At 55.9% G+C, this 21,217-nt stretch overlaps 1 protein-coding gene across 3 annotated transcripts; it reads left to right on the forward strand.

Annotated features, from left to right (window-relative positions):
- The first annotated feature begins 1,149 nt into the window (after window positions 1–1,149).
- On the forward strand, window positions 1,150–20,534 carry MUC4 (mucin 4, cell surface associated). 3 transcript variants are annotated; one of them, XM_045031025.1, is made up of 14 exons: window positions 1,150–1,276; window positions 1,506–1,584; window positions 7,413–10,292; window positions 10,988–11,092; window positions 11,359–11,498; window positions 12,993–13,157; window positions 13,550–13,705; window positions 14,953–15,083; window positions 15,843–15,931; window positions 16,488–16,667; window positions 17,552–17,704; window positions 18,342–18,461; window positions 19,179–19,223; window positions 20,283–20,534. In XM_045031025.1, exons 2-14 carry the CDS (start codon window positions 1,524–1,526, stop codon window positions 20,285–20,287), a joined length of 4,230 nt encoding a protein of 1,409 aa, XP_044886960.1. In that variant the 5' UTR covers window positions 1,150–1,276; window positions 1,506–1,523; the 3' UTR covers window positions 20,288–20,534. The 3 variants fall into 3 exon arrangements, with proteins under 3 accessions (XP_044886960.1, XP_044886961.1, XP_044886962.1); XM_045031026.1 differs by lacking the exon at window positions 1,150–1,276 and having other exon boundaries at window positions 1,429–1,584; window positions 18,342–18,455; XM_045031027.1 differs by lacking the exons at window positions 1,150–1,276; window positions 1,506–1,584 and adding an exon at window positions 1,757–1,798.
- Window positions 20,535–21,217: the final 683 nt, after the last annotated feature.

Genomic DNA, 21,217 nt, shown 5'->3' on the forward strand with positions numbered 1-21,217 from the left:
TTCCCTTCCGAGCGCTGCGGGTTTCAGGGCAGCTGGCCAGCAGGTTCAGGTGATGCTTGACTCTAGTGACTACTTAACCTAAGGCACTGCTCCCTGGCAGAGTCTCCTGGGACACAATGTACTAATTGTTTGATGGTTACAACATTAGCAATAACTCCTAGCAGCAATCGCTTTGGGCGCTTGGAGGTATTTATGGCTAGGAAACCCATTTAATCTGTTACGACGGTAAATGATACCTCGATACTCAGCATTTACACGCCTGCCGTCGAAGGATCTCAAAGCACCGTACAAAGGGGGGCTAAGTAGGATTACTCTGTTCTTTGGTGCGGGAAACGGAGGCACAGAAGGGTTCTGTGACATGACAGAGAGTCAGTGCCACTACTGGGGAATCAAATTCAGGTCTGATGGCCAGTTGCTGCTCTAACCCCTAGACGACACTGCTCCCACAATGATTTGCTGATGCCCTTCTCTGTACCAGACTTCCTCTCTCGCCATCGCTTCTCCGCCTGCCTCTCCCAACAAGCCCATGTTCTAAACTGGCGCCTGTGGCCCTACTATTGATTAGGGTCTTGTTAGACACCCCCCCACCTCAGAGGGGCAGCTCCTCGTGGGGGGAGGCTGGAGATGCAGGGCTTTCAGACCTGTCTTTGACGCAGAAAAGGGGGTGAGTGGGCTGGGGGCAGGCCGAATTTCACCCAGCCCCCCCGGGGGGGGTCTCTCTGCCCTTACACCCCCAGCCCAGCGTTCAGGGCCCCTAAACTGCCACCCAGGGCACCACGCCCCCGCCGGGCGTGTTCTCCTGCGGTGTCCCCAGTCGCCTGTTGGGCACCATGGGAACCCCGGTGTGCGCCTCAGCCCTGGGCACCATGGGAATCCCGGTGTGCGCCTCAGCCCTGGGCACCATGGGAACCCCGGTGTGCGCCTCAGCCCTGGGCACCATGGGAACCCCGATGTGCGCCTCAGCCCTGGGCACCATGGGAATCCCGGTGTGCGCCTCAGCCCTGGGCACCATGGGAACCCCGGTGTGCGCCTCAGCCCTTGGCACCATGGGAACCCCGGTGTGCGCCTCAGCCCTGGGCACCATGGGAACCCCGGTGTGCGCCTCAGCCCTGGGCACCATGGGAACCCCGGTGTGCGCCTCAGCCCTGGGCGGTTGGGATGCCAGGCGGGAACTCAAAGCCAAGTGCCGACGCTCGGACACGTCACTTTATTGCCGGGCGCTCATGTGCGAGCGACAGGAATGTGTGTTCCCAGGGGCTGGCCAGGAACATGGACGGTAACGGGAGGCTATTAGGGGAGGGGTTTGGGGGTGGGGGAGGAACATGAGGGGGGCACAGGGTGTGATGCAACGGTTGCAGCCTCCTTCTTTTGTCAACCCAATAAGTAGCCGTGTGCAGCAGGCAGGGGATTGCACCTGTTTCAGTCCAGCTCCTGGAGGGCAGAGGGAGGAGACCTGCATCTCCCATTAGCTGCCTTTTCCCTAGCACGCTTCTCCACCTTCCCAGGTCTCGCTTCACTGAGCCATGGGGACCTGGAGCCCAATCTCCTGGGCCTGCTTAGGCTGCTGGCTGTGGATTCTACACGGTAAGTGCTGCGTTTTGCTCACTAGCGGGTGTGCTTCTGTAAACTGGAGCAAGCTGCTGACACACGCTCGCCCGGCCTCAGGGACAGGGAGGCTCAGAGGCGGAGATTGTGAGAAACTGTTGCCTCTTGGTAACGGCAGAAGCTTTTATTAACAGGCCCCCTGCACCGTTAAACCACAGCCTTTCCTCAGAGGGGTGACAAGTGCTTTACACAGGTAGGTCTCCAGATAGCTGGGGAAACTGAGCCCAGGGAGACTTGAGAATAGAACTGGGGCCTGATCCTGAGCTCTGCTGATCATTGCCTCCGAGGTGCTGAGAACACAGGCGTTAAGGCAGCTCCGTATTTTGCAGGAGCTGTGCAGCATCTTGCAGGATCAAGCCCAAGAAGTGGGTGAATTCACCTGTTCTCCTTACAAACGGTATTTGGTCCCAGGTGGTTCTCTGTGAACCCGATGCAGTACAGAGGCATTGTGCATTCTTTGACTGTATGCCAAAGATTTCTGGCAACAATTTTGTGCTTTAAGAAACCGGCCCTACCCCCCGCCCCCCAACCAGCAGGAAATACGAAGGGGGTAAAAACGACAGGCACGGTAATACCCGCGTGTTGCCCTTTACAGAGACACTTCCATCAGAGGATGTGAAAGTATTTGACAAACGTGGGGATGTGGGGTTGTTCCCATTTGACAGCCAGGGAAACTGAGGTAGGATCAGTCCCATAGGGTCGTTCTCGGAGCTGTAAACACCACGTCGTCTCGTGTTACCGGGAGCGGCGTTGCACTGCTCTGCAGCGTCCTGTTCCTGATACAGTCTGAGCCTTCCTTAGAGACCCTCTGTGACCGTGCTGCCCGTGGGAGCCAGCTGAAGTCACTCAGTTAGGGTGAACTGCAAACAAAATGGGGCAGACAAACCCCAGAAGCTGGTGGTTATTCCAGTACTTAGATTTACCAAACCAGCACAGAACAGCTTCTATAGTACCTCACTGGTTACTCAGAAGTTCAAATACCTCAGTTCCCTTAAAGTGCCCAGCCTCAGGCCTCCGTCCAGACACACACGTCAGATATGATGATGATTACTGAAAATCTTATCTCATCATATAAGGAAAAGGTTCTTCCAATCCCAAAGGATCAGGCACATACCCAGGTCCAATTATAACTTAGATCTTACCCAAAATACATGCTACAGCCAATTCTTATTAACTCAGCTAAAATTTATTAAAAAAAAAAAGAGAGAGAGTGTTGGTTAAAAGATCAATATACAGACAGACTTGAATTCAATTATTGAGGTTCAGACACATAGCAGAGATGAGCTTGTAGTTGCCAAAAGTCCTTTCAGAAATAGTCCACAGGTTAGAGTCCAATGTTCATATTCAGGGTGACTCCAGTCAGTGACTGGGGATCTCAATCCTTGTGGCTTAAGGTTTCCCCCTCTTGAAACCCAAAGCAGATCTGAGATGAAGTAGGATCCTGTCCCAGGGTTCTTATACATTTCCAGCAGCCTTTTGGCCTGAGAAAACAATAAGCTTAACTGTTCTTCTCCCAAACATCCTGGCAATTAACACAGGGTAACTTATCCATTAAACAGTTCAGATACAGGTTACCACAACCTTCAAAGAGACACATAGACAATAATACTATTTCACTCAAGTATCCTCCTAAATGTTGTTATTCCTTTTTTGATCTTTGAATCAAAGCTATAGCAACAGACAAGACTTGTTGGCTTACATCACAAGACCTGAGCAAACAGCTCCCCGTCTCTCTCTAACAATGCCGGCTGCATTTCAAAGCTCTAGTCCAGGGGTCTCAAACATGCGGCCCGCGGGCCGCATGCGGCCCGCGGAGCTCTTCCCTGCAGCCCGCGGAGCTCCCCAGGGGAGCTCCGCAGGGGCCCCCAAGAGAAAAGCGGAGGCTCCCGCCTCCGCCCCTCTCCTGGAGCCTCGGCGCATAGAGCGCCGAGTCTCCGGCTGAGCCCCTGAGCCCCGCCCCGATCCGAGCCGCGTGGGGAGGGGGCGGGGCTGGGAGCTCTGGGCTGAGCACTGCGCTCGGCGTGGAGCTCCCAGCCCCGCCCCCTCACCACGCGGCTCTGAGCGGGACCGCCGGAGACGCGCTCGGGTAAGGGGGGGGGGAAAGCGGGACCCGCCGGGGCCGGGCCGGGGGAAGGGACGCGGGACCCGCCGGGGCCGGGCTGGGGGGGGGAAGGGAAGCGCTCAGGGCTGGGGCAGAGGATTAGGGTACGGGGGGATGAGGGCTCTGGCTGGGGCAGAGGATTAGGGTGCGGGGGGATGAGGGGTTCATGATGTGGGGGCGCTCAGGGCTGGGGCAGAGGATGAGGGGGTGGGGGGATGAGGGCTCTGGCTGGGGCTGAGGATTAGGGTGCAGGGTCCTATTGCCTGCCCTCCGCCAGTACTGGCAAGGCAGGCTGCCCTTACCCTGAGCCTCTCCAACCCCAAACCCTCAGCCCCAGCCAGAGCCCTCATTCCCCCCGCACCCTAATCCTCAGCCCCAGCCCTGAGCACCCCCACATCATGAACCCCTCATCCCCCCGCACCCTAATCCTCAGCCCCAGCCAGAGCCCTCATCCCCCCACACTCTAATCCTCTGCCCCAGCCCTGAGCGCCCCCACATCATGAACCCCTCATCCCCCCGCACCCTAATCCTCTGCCCCAGCCCTGAGCGCCCCCACATCATGAACCCCTCATCCACAGCCCTCACCCCACACTCCAAACCTCTTCCCTAGCCCTGAGCCCCCTCGCATCATGAACCCCTCATCCACAGCCCTCACCCCACAGCCCAACCCTCTTCCCTAGCCCTGAGCCCCCTCGCATCATGAACCCCTCATCCACAGCCCTCACCCCACACTCCAAACCTCTTCCCTAGCCCTGAGCCCCCTCGCATCATGAACCCCTCATCCACAGCCCTCACCCCACAGCCCAACCCTCTTCCCTAGCCCTGAGCCCCCTCCTGCATCATGTACCCCTCATCCACAGCCCAACCCTCTTCCCTAGCCCTGAGCCCCCTCCTGCATCATGTACCCCTCGCCCTCAGCCCCACAGCCCTCACCCCTGCACTCCCTCCTATCCCCAAACTCCGTCCCAAAGCCTGCACCCCCACCCCCTGCCGCAGCCTGGAGCCTGCATCGAGCACAGAGCCTGCATCCAGACCCCCTCCCCCACCCAAACTCCCTCCCAGAGCCTTAGGCAGTAAATCTAAGTGCGTGTTTTGTCTTTTGAGTGAGGTGCATTACTGAGTGTATATATTTATTAAAACTGCGCGCGCTTAGGGGAGGAGGTGGAGAAGAGACAGGGCAGGGGCGGGGCCTCATGGAAGGGGTGGATTGGGGGTGGGGCCAGGGGCAGCAAGGGGGCGTGTCAGTGATGCGGCCCTCGGGCCAATGCACTAGTCCTCATGCGGCCCTCGGGGTCATTTGAGTTTGAGACCCCTGCTCTAGTCATTTACAGATCTTCCTAACCAGTTTCTAAAGTTTGGCCCTGGGTCAGGTTAGTCTGTGAGTTAGTTAACTCTTTCTGGCCCGGTCGCCTTTCAATGAGATATTATATCACACTCATAATCAGTGGCGCCGCTGCTCTGAGTTCCAGAGGTATCAGCTCTACCCAGCGGCGCTGGTGTGTCCCGAACAGGTTGCAATGTGCTCAGTCATTGCACTGGGCCTGCAGAAACATAGCGCCTCCTCCTGACGAATCTGGAGGCTGCAGATAAAATCAGCAAAAAGGGGTTTTTAAAAATGCCTCCTGCTGCTAAACATTCCTGCACGTGCACATAAAATCTCCCCTCCCCCCAGAGAAATAAGCCACGTGCTGCAGTTTACCTGTCGGTTACCCTGTGAACCGGGGGGGCATGCCTGGGTCTGGGGGGGGCAAGGTGCTACTCAGCATAGCTAAGGGCAGCAGGATCAGGATCTAGCAACCTGGCTCGGAACAGCTGTTTGCCAGATGCCGTCCTGCCTTTCTCCCCAGGAGCCGCGATTGCGGGCACCCTGTGGTGGGCACAGCGATGGCCCTGGCTGCCTAGAGAGGAACCCATATCCCGCTGTAGGTTCCCCTACAGATTTGCCTATAGAGGACATAGCATTGAGAGCATTCCCTGAACGGGGCCCTCCGTGCTGTGTCCCAGCTTGGCACCCTCAGGCAGCTTCCCACAGCTGCCAATGATCCTGGGAAGGAGATACCCCCCCTCCCGGCGCTCCCTGCCCACCCACACGTTCCACCTCCCCTCCTAACCCCCAGCCCAATCTACCATTTGCCTGCTGCAGAGCCAGCTTTTGTCCTACCCGTGTCACCTTCTGCCCCCTGCACTGTACCCGTCGAAAGGCTTAGAGGGTGCCAAGGTGCTGGGGGCCTGGCTGTTAATGATCTAAGTGGGGGAGACGTGGGCACTGGGGCTACACACGGCAGTGCTCTGGCTGACGTGCCAGCGGCTTGGCATCCGTTATGCAAATGAGCGACTATGTATTCGGCACCTCTCTCCAGCCGCACCCCTGCATGCTCCTTCCCAGGAGTCCGGGTGCACCATGACTAGCCGAACAATTCCTCCACCCAGCTGCTTGGGAAACACCCCAGTCCCGTACTAACCTCTGCAGGAGCGACCGGCTTTCTCACCCCTTGCAAGTCACCTTCCCTAAACCGTCGAGCTGGCGGCAGCACCCCGCCTTCTCTGCACCCCCCCCTCCCCGAAATCATCCCCCTCTTAAAATACCTGAGAGATCAAAGCACAAATTCAGACTCCTGGACGGGCCAAAGATACCCTGGGTTGGATTCTCAGCCCCTCTTGCTCCCTTTACATCACTCAGGTGGGGTAAAGGGAATGTGGAACTGGCCACAAGTCCCCTGCTGGGTGGGGGAGTCCCTGGCAGGTGTAGAGCCAGCGTAGCCAGCTCCTCCCGCTCCCTCTCCCCAGCCCCCCACGCAGGAGAAGGTGACGGGGAGTGACCATAGCAAGCTGCTGTCTGGCTAGGCCCAGCTGGTCCGTGGTTCCCTGGGACCGTTCTGTGCACCTTGGATCAGGCCGCGACTCAGGGAGTCCCGCAGTTCTGCTACCCCCAGTGTAAGGTGGACAAAACAGGGAACTTGGCCTCCGGAGTGTTTTGGGGAAACAGCCATTCCAGTCTGGGCCCCATTCTTGCAGTGAAGTTTGCCTCCAAATTTGGGTCAGCGTAAGCAAGGTCACATGGGTCATATTGTGAAGGCTTTATACAGCACTTTCCTGCATTGTACAGACATTAACTAATCGAGTGGGCTGTCACTAGCCCACTCTGACAGAGGGAAACTGAGGCACACAGCTAGTGGTTGATGTCCGACTTTTCCAAGGGAATGGCCACCCTCAGCTTGCCGGCAGCGGCAGAGCAAGGAACTGAACCCAGGAGTTCAGGCAATTTGGGGAGACTGCCACCCTCGCTCTGCTGCTCAAAACCAACAGCCCCCCCATGCCCCCCAGGTGTCAGAATGCATTGCTAAGATGTCAGTTGCTGATAGAAGAATGTGCCAGGCCAGGCCTGTTCTTAGTAATCCTGGGGGTGGATTATCCTGGGGCTGCGCAAAAGCCTGAAAACACAGGAAACCAACGGCAAATGTGTGACCTGCAGCCCCGAAGGAGAAACCAGCTTATGTGGATTCCTCACCTGCCCTGGCAAACTGAAGTCTAATTTCATTAGCATTGATGTCTGCTCAGTGTCTCAGCCCTTTCCCGGCGCACCAAAAGGCCCCTGCTGGTTAGCGTTGTTCTGCACAGAAAAGCGTTGAGTAGTTTGCAAACCAGGCTGGATTTATAACCGAGCTGCTTATTAGAATTACTTACACCTTTGTTTCATTTCCTCCAGCCTGTGCAGCCCTGGGGCCCACCTCTGCGGTCCCAGAGGATGAGTTCACCCCTGGAGCCGGGTCTCCCACGGCGGAGGGCAGTTTGCTCCGTGCCGGAGTCCTGGCAGCCACAGAGACAGCAGTCACCTCGGCAGCACGATCTCCTCCGTCCCTGTCCGACATGGCCGCAAACCCTGCCGTGACCACGTTGCCTGGAGAAAGAGCCATTTCAAGCCGCCACGCCAGCGAAGCCAGCGCCTCTTTTCCGGCAGAAGTAACTAGTTTGGCGTCAGCAGTGAATGGGGGCAATGTAAATTCTGTCCCTGAAACAGCATCTTCCCCCCTAGAGCCAGTAGCCAGCGGCGGTGAAGCAGCCGAGATCCCTACAGAAGAAGCAGAAACTTCAGCGAGCCTGACCAACTCTTCGCACGCCTCTCTGGAAAACAGGACAGTTGCCACGACTCCGGCAGGAGAAGCGGTCGCCACGTTGGCCTTGTTCTACTCCAGCCCAACAGACCCTCACCCGACCCGCTTCTCACATTCCGAGCTGGAGGTAACGGGATCCGTTCCTGGCGCGTTCTCCGGTGTCACCACCTCCTCTTCTCTCTCTGCAGCTCCTGAGGACGGGAGAGCCACACCCAGCACTGCAGGGGGGCCAGAGGACTTGGCATCCACTGGCACGGCTGTGTCTAATGGAACACCTCCCTCTCCATCGGTGGGAGAGGTGGAGTCAACTCCTGCAGCATTCCTGTCTCCCGCTGCCTCTCCCACTGAGGCCCCTGTTTCAGAGACCGAAAGTCCAGGGCATGATGGGTCTAGTGCTCCAAAATCCCCAGAACGACCTTCAGAGAGTGAGACATCTGCACTGGCAGGGGAAACATCCCCACCTGCCTTTGTAGCTGGGTGGGAAGAGGCTGGGTCATTAGGACCTGCAGAGACCAAGGGAGAGGGGCTCTCCCCAAGTGCATTTCCCAGCATTACTGGTTCCGATCATCTGGCTTCAGAGAGCAAGACAGTTACTGCCCCTGCAGCTCTGGAAGGAAGAGGGGATACAGGTAAGTCCGTGTCAGCCACAAATGAGGAAACCCCAATATCTGCGATTGATACCCAGAGCCAAACAAATCCCTCGCCCGCCGACGCAGAGCAGAGTCTGGCTAATACAGAGGAGCTACCGACAGGAGATCCGGGGGCTTTGTCCAAAGCCGAAACCTCCCCTCGTTCATTTCTAGAGCCTGGGACGGTGACAGCCATACCTACGGCCCCGTCTGCCGTCCCGTCTCCCAGGGACATCCCTGCCGAGCCGTCCCTTTCAGAGAGTGAAAGTACAGGATCCTCCTCGGCTGGACTCTCTGGTGCTCCCAGTTCTCCTCAGCCCCCTCCAGACGCTGCCGCAGGGACAGCCCCTGTCGCTACTGGGGTGGGAGAGGAATTGGCAAACTCTGCCAATGCTAGTGTGAGGGGAACACCCCTCGCTCCATCAGGCCTAGAGTCTGCGTCACCTGCTGCCGCAGCCAAAGGTCCTGCAGGAGCAGATGTTTCTGGAGGCTTTGCCAGTGGGGTAGCTGCACCCTCCAATGCAGAGCTAGCAGCCACAACATCTCATGCGGGCACCCTGAGTGAAACAGATCCCCTGCCCCGGGGCGCAGAGCCGAGTCCAGCCCCTATGGACAATCTGCCAACAGGAGAACCCGGCGCGTTGGCTGTGGATTCTCCTCAGCCATCCTCGGCTCGCGAGACAGCGCTGGCCCCGGCACCTGCAGAAAACAGAGGGGATATGGCTGGTCTGGTGCCTGTGGCGCATGGAGAAACCCCAATTTCCAACCCCAGTCTCCAGAGTGCAACAAATCCCTCACCCTCCGTCCCAGAGCGGAGTCCCGGGGACGCAGCAGAGCTGCCTGCAGGAGAAACAGGAGCCTTGGCCAGCGCCGAAGCATCCCCCCATGCGCCCTTAGGAGACGGGACCGTGCCAGGCAGACTGGCTCCATCGGGAGGAACATCCCCACCTGCCTTTGCATCTCCCAGCAGAGCCCTGGCTGAGCCTGAAACAACGGGCGATGCAACAAACGGATTGTCCGGTGCTCTCGGGGCTCCCCGTCCAGCCCCTGCGAGGGAGACGTCTGCGTCCATCTTTGTAGTGCCTGGGGACCCAGCCTCTGTCCCCGCCATCTCAGACTCACCGGGAGGCCCCAGCACCGTGGGTTCTGCTCCTCTGTCTTCAGCTGGCGAGAGAGTTACCGTCCCCCCTGTAGCTACGGAAGGAAGAGGGGACGCGGCTGGTTCCGCGTCCGCAGCCAACGAGGAAACCACCACCTCTAACCCCGATGCCCAGCACGCAGAGGCGAGTCCAGCAGGGGGGGCAGAGCTGCCCCCAGGAGAAAGAGACGCTTGGGCCAATGCTGAGACCTCCCCATATTCATCCTTAGGGGATGGGAGAGTCACAGGAATACACACGCCATCGGGGAAAACAACCCCAGCTGCCTTTGCTTCTCCCGGCGAAACCGCTGCTGGGCCCTCAGCTTCAGAGACTGCCCGGCCAGGACCTTCATTGCCTAGCGCCCCGGTGCCCTCCCCCTCCTCTCCTGAGAGGCCGACAGTAACTGGGCCCGCTGGGGTTGCGAAAGAAGCAGCCGTCTCTGCCGGTGACTCAGGAGTGCCCGCAGCATTCCCAGCACTGGAGGCAGTGACCGGGCAATCGCTAACGACGCTACGCCTGGCCACCTCTCGTACTCCCGCTGCCATGGGATCCCACTCCCCTTCCCTCCATTCGGAGAAGGGGAAAACGCCCCCAGAACCGGGGGCAAACCCGGGTTCGGCTGGTGTGTCCCACGTGCCAGCTGCCACCACTCCAGCACCCTCCAGAGGACGGGCAGCGACACCGTTCCCCCTCGCGGGAACAACAGGTATGGCCCACGCTGATAGCACGTGTCCCCGGATTTCAGGCAGGTGTTTTTCAGCTCAGTCCCATCGGCTCTCCAAGCTGGTTGTCCATGTGCAGTAGCACGTCTTGGGTCTCCCGAGCTCAGGCCTGGAGCGCGCTAGGAGACCTGTTTTCCTGGGCAGAGCAGGCGACAGGGGCCATGGTGATGGCAGGTGTCAGGGTGGAAGCCATGTTGGTTTTGTGGAGCTCTGTTATGAAGGGTTACATCCCGTCTTCTGTGAAAGCCCCCGTTTCTAAATGAAAGGGATGAATTCAGGGCTTGCGATAGGAGCCTCATAATATCTACTCATGTCTTTGAGCTGAACTTTATTGTGCCTAAAGCCTAGGAAACAAGGGCAGATCCCCTCCTCCCCCCACCCCTCCGGCCTCTCCCTGTCAACAGGGTTTGAGCAAAGACTTCAACGCTGAATCTTTCACAGCGTGATTCCCAACCCAGCCTTTCCCTTTCCGGTGCTGGCCCAGATAACAGAGTGCAGCTGAGGCCAGTTACACACTTGGCCATCTGGCCACAGAGCCGGTAGCTGAACATCTAATTTGTACCATTTGTGCCTGTAATAAGTTGCCGAGGTGTGAAAACGGGCTGTAAAAAGCCGACTGGCGACGTGTGTGTGAGTTCCCCTCCCAGCTCCTGAGATATTGGTCTGGTTGTGTCAACAGCCCTTCGGTCCGATACCAGAGCAGGGTTTGTCCAGGAGAGACCAGCGTCTGTTTCAGCTGGGACCAGAGAGGCCCCTACAAGTGGTACAAGACAGTCAGCAACAGGTAAGCCACCTCCCCTGCATTTCTGAGCAATGGGCAGATTTCTGCAACCGAATATGACCTCCGCCGTCCCCCTGACGATTTACCCCCCGTGCGATAACACCTGCCACTCACGGCAGCATCGGGGTCCCCTCTGACCCGGATCCTATGGCCCAAGGACCCTGCCTTAATTCCACTCTGCTTCCCCTGCCATCCGCTCGGTCCCTTTGATATTTGAAAATCTTTAGCTAGTGACCTAAAGGAAGCTGCTTGTAATCGTTGTGTTTTAGTTGCAGCCGTGCCACTGTATCCATATGGAGCAAAGGAAAGCGATAAGCAATACGTGGAGAGAAGAGTGGATTTTAACTCCCGTGTCTTCAAACCCGAGATTGGGTTCCCGTTTGGGAAAACGCTGCGCGATTCTCTATACGTGAGTCTAGATGAGATGTGCCTTGGCCAGCCCTTTAGAAACGAACAAAGATCTATCGGAACATGCCGAGTGTATTAAGATTTTAGCTGGTCAGGTATAAATGTGGGGTTTTCCCCTCATTTTCAACAAATGTGGATTAATTTTTGTAGAAATGAAAATCATTTTTATTGGTGGCTGCAAAAAATGTTCCTTGGATTTTATGTCCAGTGTCTGAGCCAGAGGTGTTTTCATGGGAATTAGAGGGTTTATTAAGATCACCGTCACTTTCTAATTTAAATAATATGTTTTGCAATGAAGCAGTAGGAAATGAACTACAGCAGGGGCTGCCTTTTCACTCAGTGTCTGCGCGGTGCCTGGCTCAGTGTGGCCCTGGCCGGTGCCTGGATCTCCTGGGCACTACGGCAATATAAAAATCAGTAATAACGATCAAATACACACTACTGATCCCCAAATCCCCTAAAGTCAACGGGCATCTTTCTATTGACTTCAGTGGACTCTGCAGCAAGCCCGTGACTATCTGTCTACACAGCAAAGAAAAACCCGCAGCTGTCCTGTGCCAGCCGACTCAGGCTTGTGGGGCTGTTCCACGGCTGTGTAGATCAGTGGTTCTCAAAACTTTTTTTCCATGGACCACTTGGAAATTGCTGAGGGTCTCGGGGGACCACTTAATGATCTTTCCAAATGTTGTTTGTACCATTAGCTAACTATTGTAAAGCGCTTTGGATAAAAGTGCTATATAAAAAAACCCTTTATAATTAACGTTTTTTCGTTCTACAAATAAAAGCACACAACTCCTATTTTAATATCAGTAGCCTTAACTTTCTAATACGATGATGGATGTGCCCTCTCTCCCCCGCTACAGCAGCCACTGAGCTGGGGCAGGGAAGGAGGGTGGTCTCTCTCTCTCTCTCTCTCTCCTGCCATGGCAGCCACAGAGCTGAGGCTGGGAAGGAGCGGGGGTCTCTCCCCAGCAGCTGCAACCCTGGAGCTGGGGAAAGTCACCTCTTTCTCTGGCTGCTGCAGCCCTGCACATCCCAAATTCCCCCCACCCCCATTCTCACCCCACTGCCCCCTCTCACCTACTCCCTGGTCCTCCCAAGCCCACCACCTCACCTCACATGTGCGTCTTCTCCAGGGTCCAGGTACCTAATTCATGTAGCCACGCCTGTGCAGCTCCACTAATTAGGTGGGTGGCCCTTCATTCTCTTGTGTGTGGCCGCCCAGGCGCACCCCTTAGAGGGAACTATCCGCCGATCACCTGAATGGAGCTCGCGGAGCACAGTTTGAGAACCACTGGTGTAGGGTCCTAAAGGCCAGATTCCAGCCGTCTACGCAGCAATGAAGCTGCCCCGCAGCCCACGTCCCGCGAGCCCGAGTCAGCTTGCACAGGCCAGCCGCGGGTGCGTAGTTGCTGTGTAGACAGAGCCGGTGCCTCGTCATGCATTAGTTCGTCTCTCCTGCGAAGGAGCTAACGTACGCAATGCTGTCGTTTAGTTTACAGACAACGGACAAATCATTTTTCCAGCCTCGGACAGTGACGTGTTCCCATCTCCAAACCCACCTCCCGGAGGATTTACCGGCCGTGAGAAAGTTCCAGTGGTTGCTGTGTTTTGGGCTAACGCGGATTTCTCCAAGGGCATTGGCAGCATCTTTTACCAGGTCAGTTTTTACACGTGGTGAGGCCCAGCCAGACCTGCTAAACGTCAGGCACAGTTATGCTGCACTTTTTCGCATTATGCGACTTATGATTTAGCAAGTCATTAAATATCCTGCCGACGTGGAGACGACCGAGCGGTGGGGCTTTATAGGCGTTGCCGGATTCAGCAGTTCCTGCTGGTTCCCTAACGTCCGAGTCCATCCTCACTCGGCATGAAATGCACCCCTTTGCAGAGGCCCTGCCCAAGGCCTAAGTATCATGTAAGTCCTTAGTCAAGGGGAGGAATGCGTGCGTGAGCGAGGGGTTGAGGTCTCCTCTGATACCTTCGCATGCCTAATGCTAGCACTGCGCTTCCCTGCCCTGGAGGTGTAACATACCCGTGCACAACCCGCAGGAGTTCGTTACTCTGGATTCTGCCGAACACCCCTTTGTCCGAGACGTGGAGACCAAGATTCGGCGATACCTGAAGACTTCGTACTCTGCAAAATGGACCCTTAAGATCACGTGGGAGAAGGCCCCGGCCTATCCAGCATGGCAGCCCGTCACTCGGGTAAGTGGCCACATGGGCTTCAGGAAGCTATTGTCAAAGTGGCTTCCTGCCCCAATGACCTGCAGCACCCAGTGTTGGTCAGGCTTGGCTGCTGCATTGTGTCTGTGTCCTGTGACAGGCGGGGCATATTTAGACGCCCCCGGCAGCTTTTCTCCAGAGAGCTGTTGCTTCTGGATTGGTCTGGATCGATTTCCAAACGTTCTGGGGAACTTCTACAGGAGGAAGGACGATTCAGGGATTAGGGTGCTAGTCTGGGACTCGGGGAAACTTGGGCTCAGTCTACTGCTCCACTACACAGGTCCAATGGGACCTTGGGCAACTCCTTGTCTCTCTGTGCCTCAGTTTCCCATCTGTAAAATGGGACAATATCTACATTAAACACTATGAAGTGCTCAGATGCTAGTGACGAGGACCAGATAACCTATGAGGGCCTGAATTTGTGAACTTAGAGTGGGCATGAATTCAGAACCCATGTTAGCATTACTACCGTGCACTAGTTGGGAGAAACAAGTTAACTTTTGAGTGTTTCACTTCAACATTTGTCGAAGATAAATTCACCCCATGCATGAGCCTATGCAAAAGAGGGCTTACGTGGTCTCTAGGTAAAGCCCCCTACTCTCACTTTTCATGGAGACACCCTAAGTAATATAATCTTTCTGTTTGTTACATGATCAATTGCATACAGAGCTGATCAAAAACTATCACATGTTGAAACCAATTTTTAAGTAGTTTGTTTCAAACCCTTTGAAATAGGCCCATTTTTTGGTGAGTTTGAATTATTTTTCAAAATATATTTTTAATTTGGCATTTATACACATTTTTATCGGAAACCGTTTGGAAGTGGTTATGGGAAGCGTTGACACTTTTCAGTAAATTAAAGTGTTTGACAATCGGTTTGATAACGTTTTTGATAAAACCTTAGACAAAAATGTCACAATGCTTTCCACGAAAAATAAGAAACGTTGCCAGGGTTTGGTGGCCAAGTTTGCTTACACATTCTTGGGTGGCCTGTGACATTTATTTTGAGAATTACACCTGTCGTTGCTTCCTGTGCCTGGTTTCGTTACTGCCGAGCTCTCCAGGAGTTGCAGAGATTCACCCCTACGCCCCACTGTCACACAGAGAACTCCTCGTTAGCGTTAGCGCTGTGTTGTCTCTCACCGAATAGTGATTTGTAGCCCCTCGTTTACACTTTATGGAACACGGCCTCATCCTGTTCCTTACCCGCGCACCTCGTGTTTCTCTAGACAAACACGTACCAGGCTGTCCTCACCACGGATGGAATCAAGTCCTATGTCCTCATCCTTTACCAAGATGGCGGCATGCAATGGGATTACACCAAGCTGGGTTTGACCAGCGTGCTGATGGGCTACTCCAGGTGCTGTATGTTCACTCCTCTAGGGATCAATTCATACGAATCCCAATTCTGTATTTACCCCTTTGCAGCTGGGTCACATTGCAACCTCAGAACTACCATAATGTACCACTGACCCTGCCCTTATGGCTCCCGAGGGTGTCATGTAGTTAAAATGCAGGCGACCCCTTGAAAGGCTGAGGATTTACCAATATAAATGAGCATTGGGTGTCTTGTGAACTTTGGACTGATCTGAATTAATGGGATCTCTCCATTGCATTGCTTGCAATTTAATGAATGAGAGTCACTCCCGGCTCTCTCTTTCCACACACAGAGAGCAGCACCGGCTTTCAGTCTTTTAGTCTAGATGAAGCCAAACAAGTACAACACGACCCAAACTAAAGTTCCCCTGGGAAAGCAGAGTGTGTGTGTCTCCTCAGTAACAGGCTACAGGAGGGCTGAAACCAAAATGGCAGCAGTTCTCTGCACACTCCGTGAATCCTTGAAAGGAGCATTACCCTGCCAGCAAAGGCATTGCAGCTTCAGAGCTCTCAGCACCACACCTGCTTCCTGGCGCGGCGGCCATAGGCTCAGCCTTGTGCCCTGTGAGTCGGGGGTGCTTATCCGTTGATCTGCTGGGGGCCCCCGTTCCCCCTGTGTCTGAGGTGGCAGGTCGGGAGTTGTTCCAGGGGCCCGGGCAGGCAGAGGACTTGCTGGGGCTGGTGCGGAGTAGATCCCTGCTCCTGTCAGGAAGGGTGAGGATGGGTTTGCTTTGTCGTTCAGCGGGGATGGATTTTACCGAAACGACGATCTGACCCGAAGGCCCCCAGCCGCCAAATATCGCCCCGACCAGTTCAGAGGCTACAACACAGGTATGGGCCCCGCAGCCAAACGCTTCCAATCTGCGGCTGGGACGGGCCAAGACTGTGGTGAGGTGAGAGAGTCCCTGGTTCCCCCAGACGCTGTGGGTGAACTCCTGGCCCTATTGCAGGGGCAAAACTCCCAGGGCCGTCAGTGGGACCAGCACTGACCCGCTGAATGGCCACCTTGACGTGCAGCTAACCCCCCAGGAATGCCCCTTGCGCGGCACTGGGCCCACTCAGACATGCCCGTCAGGACTGGCTGCACCCACGGCCTATTGCTTTACAACCCAGGGGCGGTGCCTAGCCGAGAGACCGTCCCCAGAGCTACCGCGATGCTGCTTTCAACTCGGCGCGTGAGTTTCTGGAGCGTTCCAAGGGCGACAGCCGGCGGCTCTGGAACAAGGCCCGGGTTAGCCTTCCATTTCAGAAAATATCCCCAGTTAGTCTCCTGTATGGTCCAAGTTGTCCGAGAACTCCGCTTAGTCCAGTCTCTCTCTGCCTGAGCTAGTGCAATCTTGCCGTTGACTCCGCAGAAGGCAAAACCTGTCGATTGTTTTGGCCCTAGATCTGCGCGGGCTGTGGATATACAGTCTAGCCAGTCACGTGCGTGTGAACTACAGACTGAGGTGTCTGGCCTGGCTTAGCACGCAGCAAGATCCCGCCGGTTGGAACAAGGATCTGCCGTCCTGCCCTTGCTCTCTGCGACACGGAGCGTTGGATCGGCACTACCGACGGAGCAGAGGAGGTGGGGTATGCTGACCATGCCAGGGCCAGATGGGCCTGTTAGATCTAGTCCTCACCATGTGGTCCCTTTCCCTGCTCTGAGCAAGGTCAGCTCTAACACGGCACCGCTCTGCACTGCGAGTGAGATGGACTAACGGCTCCTCCTTACGAGGTGTTAGGGGTTAGTATGGAGAAAGCACCTGCCCCACAGAGAGGGCCGGACCTGCTGACCTAGGAGGGTCGTCTCCATGGAGACCCAGCAGCTGAGAAGCGGCGCAATCCCCCCAGTACCTCTTCCCCTGCAATGACAGGGAATTAGTCACATGGGCCCATCCCACCCTAAGCGATGATCCCAGCTCAGCACCAGTGAGGAGAGAGACCTGTGTATTCCTGTGACTCTCCCATCCCCAAGCCCATTCAGGCCCCAAACCCTGTCCCCTGTGGTTTGGGGCTGTCTTCTCAACAATGGTGCTTAGCCAATGGCTCGGTCTTTTATCTCGTTCATCCTCAAAACACCCCTGGGGGCAGGCAAGCGTTGGTGATTGACTCTGTACCCATGGATCCTGTCTCCTGCTGTGATCTGAGACCGGTCAAAGGTCCTGGACGCCCAGTTAGAAACCAGGTATTGCTGGATGTTACCGTTGCTTGGTGAGCTGGAAAATCAGTCCCGACACAAGAGCGCGTGAGTTCAGGGGCGCAGAGGAGCTTTGTGAGAACAGGGCTCTCTAAGATCCTGAGCCAGAGCCTGCTGAAATCCAGGGGAACCTTTCCATGGCTTCACTGGGCTTTGGATTGGGCTGGAAGCCCCGGGGCTGCGCTGCCAGGGAGGCCTCTTGCGCTGCACGGCTCCGGGGCACGGCCACGCCCGAGTCTGAAAGCTGCCGCGCGCACGGCGGGTTGTTGCAGGTTTGGCGGACGCCCGTGTGACGATGCTGTATCCAGCCTCCCCAAACCAATACGGCGCCGGGGTCCGGTGTCTCTACAACAGCCACAACGAGCTCGTCGACGGGCGGCAGGAGAGATCCTGGAAGGACTCGCGCCAAGCGTCCCCTGACCGCGGTAAGTGCGGCCGAGGCGTTTCGGCAGCTCCCCCCCCCGCCCCCCGTCGTGCAATGGGAGCCACATGAGCTGGGCCCACCTCAGCTTTTCGGTGATTTTTCCAGGGAAATTTAAGATTTTTTTCTTTGACTATCTGGGCAGCTGTGAGGCCAGTGGGTGCCTGCCCCGTGCTAGTGTGAACCTGTTAATAACTGGCGCACACCAAGCGCTGGAGACGCAAGACAGGGCAGACCAGGTTTTGTTACTAACGTCAGCTCCCGCTAATCAGAATAATGTCACTAAATGGCTCTGAAATACGAGTTCCCAGCATTTGACATTTTTTCACTCAGAAAGAGCTCGGGCCGGAGTTCCTTGGCTCTAATGGAAGCGTTACGTGAGCAAACACTGATTCGGCTTTCGCCGTTGCCTGTAAACAAGGCTTATGAACCATTTTAACTTCTCCACACGTCAGTTGTTGTCAATGTGTCTGCTAAGGGAGCAGCGACTTGTGGGACCCAAGCCAAGAGCCACCCACAGAAATGGGGTGGTTTTTTCACTGACTCCAAGGGGCATTGGCATAGGCCGGTTCTGCCCAGTTTCCTGGCAAATGTTTGTAACTTTTCCCTTCGTGACACTGCGCTGCAATTTCCATCTCCAGATGCAGAGTTAAAGTTACACGACTGGTGCTGCCGGCAGGCGGGGAGCCCCCAGCTCTGTGCTAAGTACAGTCAGAAGAGACCAAAGATCAGCTGTGCTGGACACAGGCTGCCAAACCAAAGTGAGTTCCCGGAGCTGGGACGCAGGGACTGAGGAGTGCACCTGTCATCTGCCAGCTTAGGCATTATTTTCCTAGGGGTTGGGGGCTGAAAGGGAACGTCCCCTTGGCCAATTTAACAACAGCCAGCAGCAAAAGCTAGAAGCACTCCAGAGAATCCGTGCAGGGGTCGCTTTCTGTCTCCACGTATACGCTGTTTTCACCCCCTCGCACTGTGTCCTCTGCACACTTGGTGTCAAGAGATTTCCATGCTGAGCCCACGGGGCCGGGGGAGGGTTTGTATAGAATCTGGAGCTGGTTGGCCCTGTGGGTCTTTGGGGGTCATATGGGCCCAGCTTGTAGGGTTGTGCTTTGGCCATCCATAGGACCGGGGGAAAGGCTGTGGTGAAATGGATCTCTGCGTAGCGGGCCAGCACCTGCTGAAGTGCCACAGGGAGAAACGTACATCGTGTTTAACCGTTCACGCTCAGTGTTCATGCCGCCTTCTTGAGCTGGCTACTGTTGGAGCCGGGAGCCTAGACTCGATGGGTCACTGCTCAGAGCCAGGATAGCAAGTCCTACGGTAAAAGCTCTGATCTCTCCGGCTTTGATCATGTAGTGAGACCAGGATGCCAGCTTGTTAATAAGCTGTCACAAGCCGAGGATGCTGGATTCAAGGTGGGAGTAAAGAGTAACGTGATGGCAGCTCACACCGTTTTCGCTCTTTCTTGTCACCAACAGCAACGTCCTCAGAAGAGGCAGCGAGCGACTCCGAGGAGGGAAGAGGTGAGCACGCTGGGCAGGGCTGGGCTTTGCCTTCCTTCCTAGCCTGAGAACTTTCGCACTAGTTGAAAGCAGGCAGAGCAGCTCGGAGAGCTGGGGAACCACCACCAGCAGCCAGACGTGGAGGAGCTGATTTGTCCGGGGTGCTGAGCACCTGCAGTGCCGGTGAAAGCCAATGGGAGCTGCAGGTGCTGAGTGCAGGGACTGGATTCCTGCAGTGCCCCACCAGGGCCTTTGTTGTTTTATGGGGCGTCCGTCCCCGAGGGTGCGGGGAGCAAGGGACCCTCGGCAAAGGGAGCTGCATTTCCTCGGAGCACAGGATCTGCCAGTGTAAATGTGCCTGACTGGTTTTGGGAGTGGGGGTAAGAGAGCAATTTGCATGGAGCCTAACTGTGCTGCTCCATCGGTGGTAGCTCACTAGCCTTGTTATCTGGCGGCTGCGCACGTCTCTTTCAAGTCCTGGGCTCTGGCTCTTGCGATCCGCTCTCCAGGTGCTGGTCCTGGGGCTAGCGCCCGTTGAAGTCAATAGGAGTGATGCGCCTCAAGAAGCTGGATCTTTGAAGATCCGGGCCCGGTTCATTCTGTCCAATGTGTTCACCACGGCCAGGGAGACAAAGGGCCGACAGTTGTCCTGTGTGATTGCACGATCCTCTCATTTGAATCAGACCCCCTCCTTGGAGAGAGGAAACGTGGGTCGTGCTGATTTCACCGGCACTGGGACGGGCATCGCTAGTAATGTACGATTTCTGGGGGGTTTGTTCACTGACTGATCTGCAGCTCGGAAGCCTGCCAGGATTTTCCTGCTGTGAGCAGGACAAATTTTCTCACATGGGTGTTGTTCCACAAGCCGGGTAGCGAATGTCACACGTGGACAATTACATTCCCATTTCAGCCACCTCGTGCTGCTGCAGGTGGGACTCTGGGCTCGGCTCCATGATGGCAGTTACGCCATGGGCCAATCTCCGAAACGTCAAGCTAGGTCCCGGCATCTTCATTTCAGGCCTTACAGTAAATGAGGGTTAGGTACGAACTGCTGGTGGTGTTTCTTTTGATTCGTTACAGATTGAGAATCCATCTGCTCCAGGCCTTTGCTATTCTCCACGGCCAGCCTCGCTCCTCTAACGCTTTGCTAAGTGGGACCAGTAAAGAATCTGTAATGCGATTTGAGATCCCCTCCGTGGATCGTAGGGCTGAAGTGTTCCTCATTTGCAGAGCTGGTGGGACGCTGCGGGGGGGAAATCCTGCGGGTTTTTGTAAGAGGGTGTCCGTGTTACCCAAGAGCAATTCCTGTTTGCAAATAAAGACTGGGAAGAGTATTCGCATCAGTGACTGTTTGCCAGCAGCATACTTGGAACGGTCCGATCTGGAGGTTGCCGGAACACCTACCATTGTAGTATTTAAGCCCCAGCACAGGGGATCACCCAGGCCCGTGCCCATGGATGGGGAACATGCTACTGGGGGAGGCCACTCGTGCACTGTAGAATGCTTTTCTCTGCGGTGGATCGTCACTGGGCGGTGTTTGAAAGGGAGTGACATGAAGGGCGAGACGGGGGCTGCTGGCTGCAAAAGGAGGGAGCTGTGAGCTGAAGGGAAGGAACCAGGAGGGGACAAAACCCTTCTAGCCACTTGGACAAAAGGGCTGCTCCTGCCGGGCTGGCTCCTGTGGCCTCTGCCAGTGACATCAGGCGGCGGGAGAGCGGGTTGTCGTGAGCGTTTGACAGTCAATAACTCTGGCACGTGGCACGTTTCTGCTCCCGGCCGGGCTGAGCAGAAGCAGGGAGTTGGGTTCCAGGGCGGACACGCACAGTAAGCTGGTTCCCTCTACTAATCCACAACCCGGGCACAGGCCTGGCAAATGGCACCCGGTAAGTCCGACCTCAGCCCCGTTCCGAGGCCGTCAGTGGTGCAGGGTTGTGCGGGGGACATCTGGGCCTGGGGGAATTTCATCCACAATATGAACAAGTGCCCCAGAAAACTCAGCTGAATCTTAACACACC

The sequence above is a fragment of the Mauremys mutica genome, chromosome 9 (assembly GCF_020497125.1).
Source record: "Mauremys mutica isolate MM-2020 ecotype Southern chromosome 9, ASM2049712v1, whole genome shotgun sequence".
Classification (NCBI taxonomy): domain Eukaryota; kingdom Metazoa; phylum Chordata; order Testudines; family Geoemydidae; genus Mauremys; species Mauremys mutica.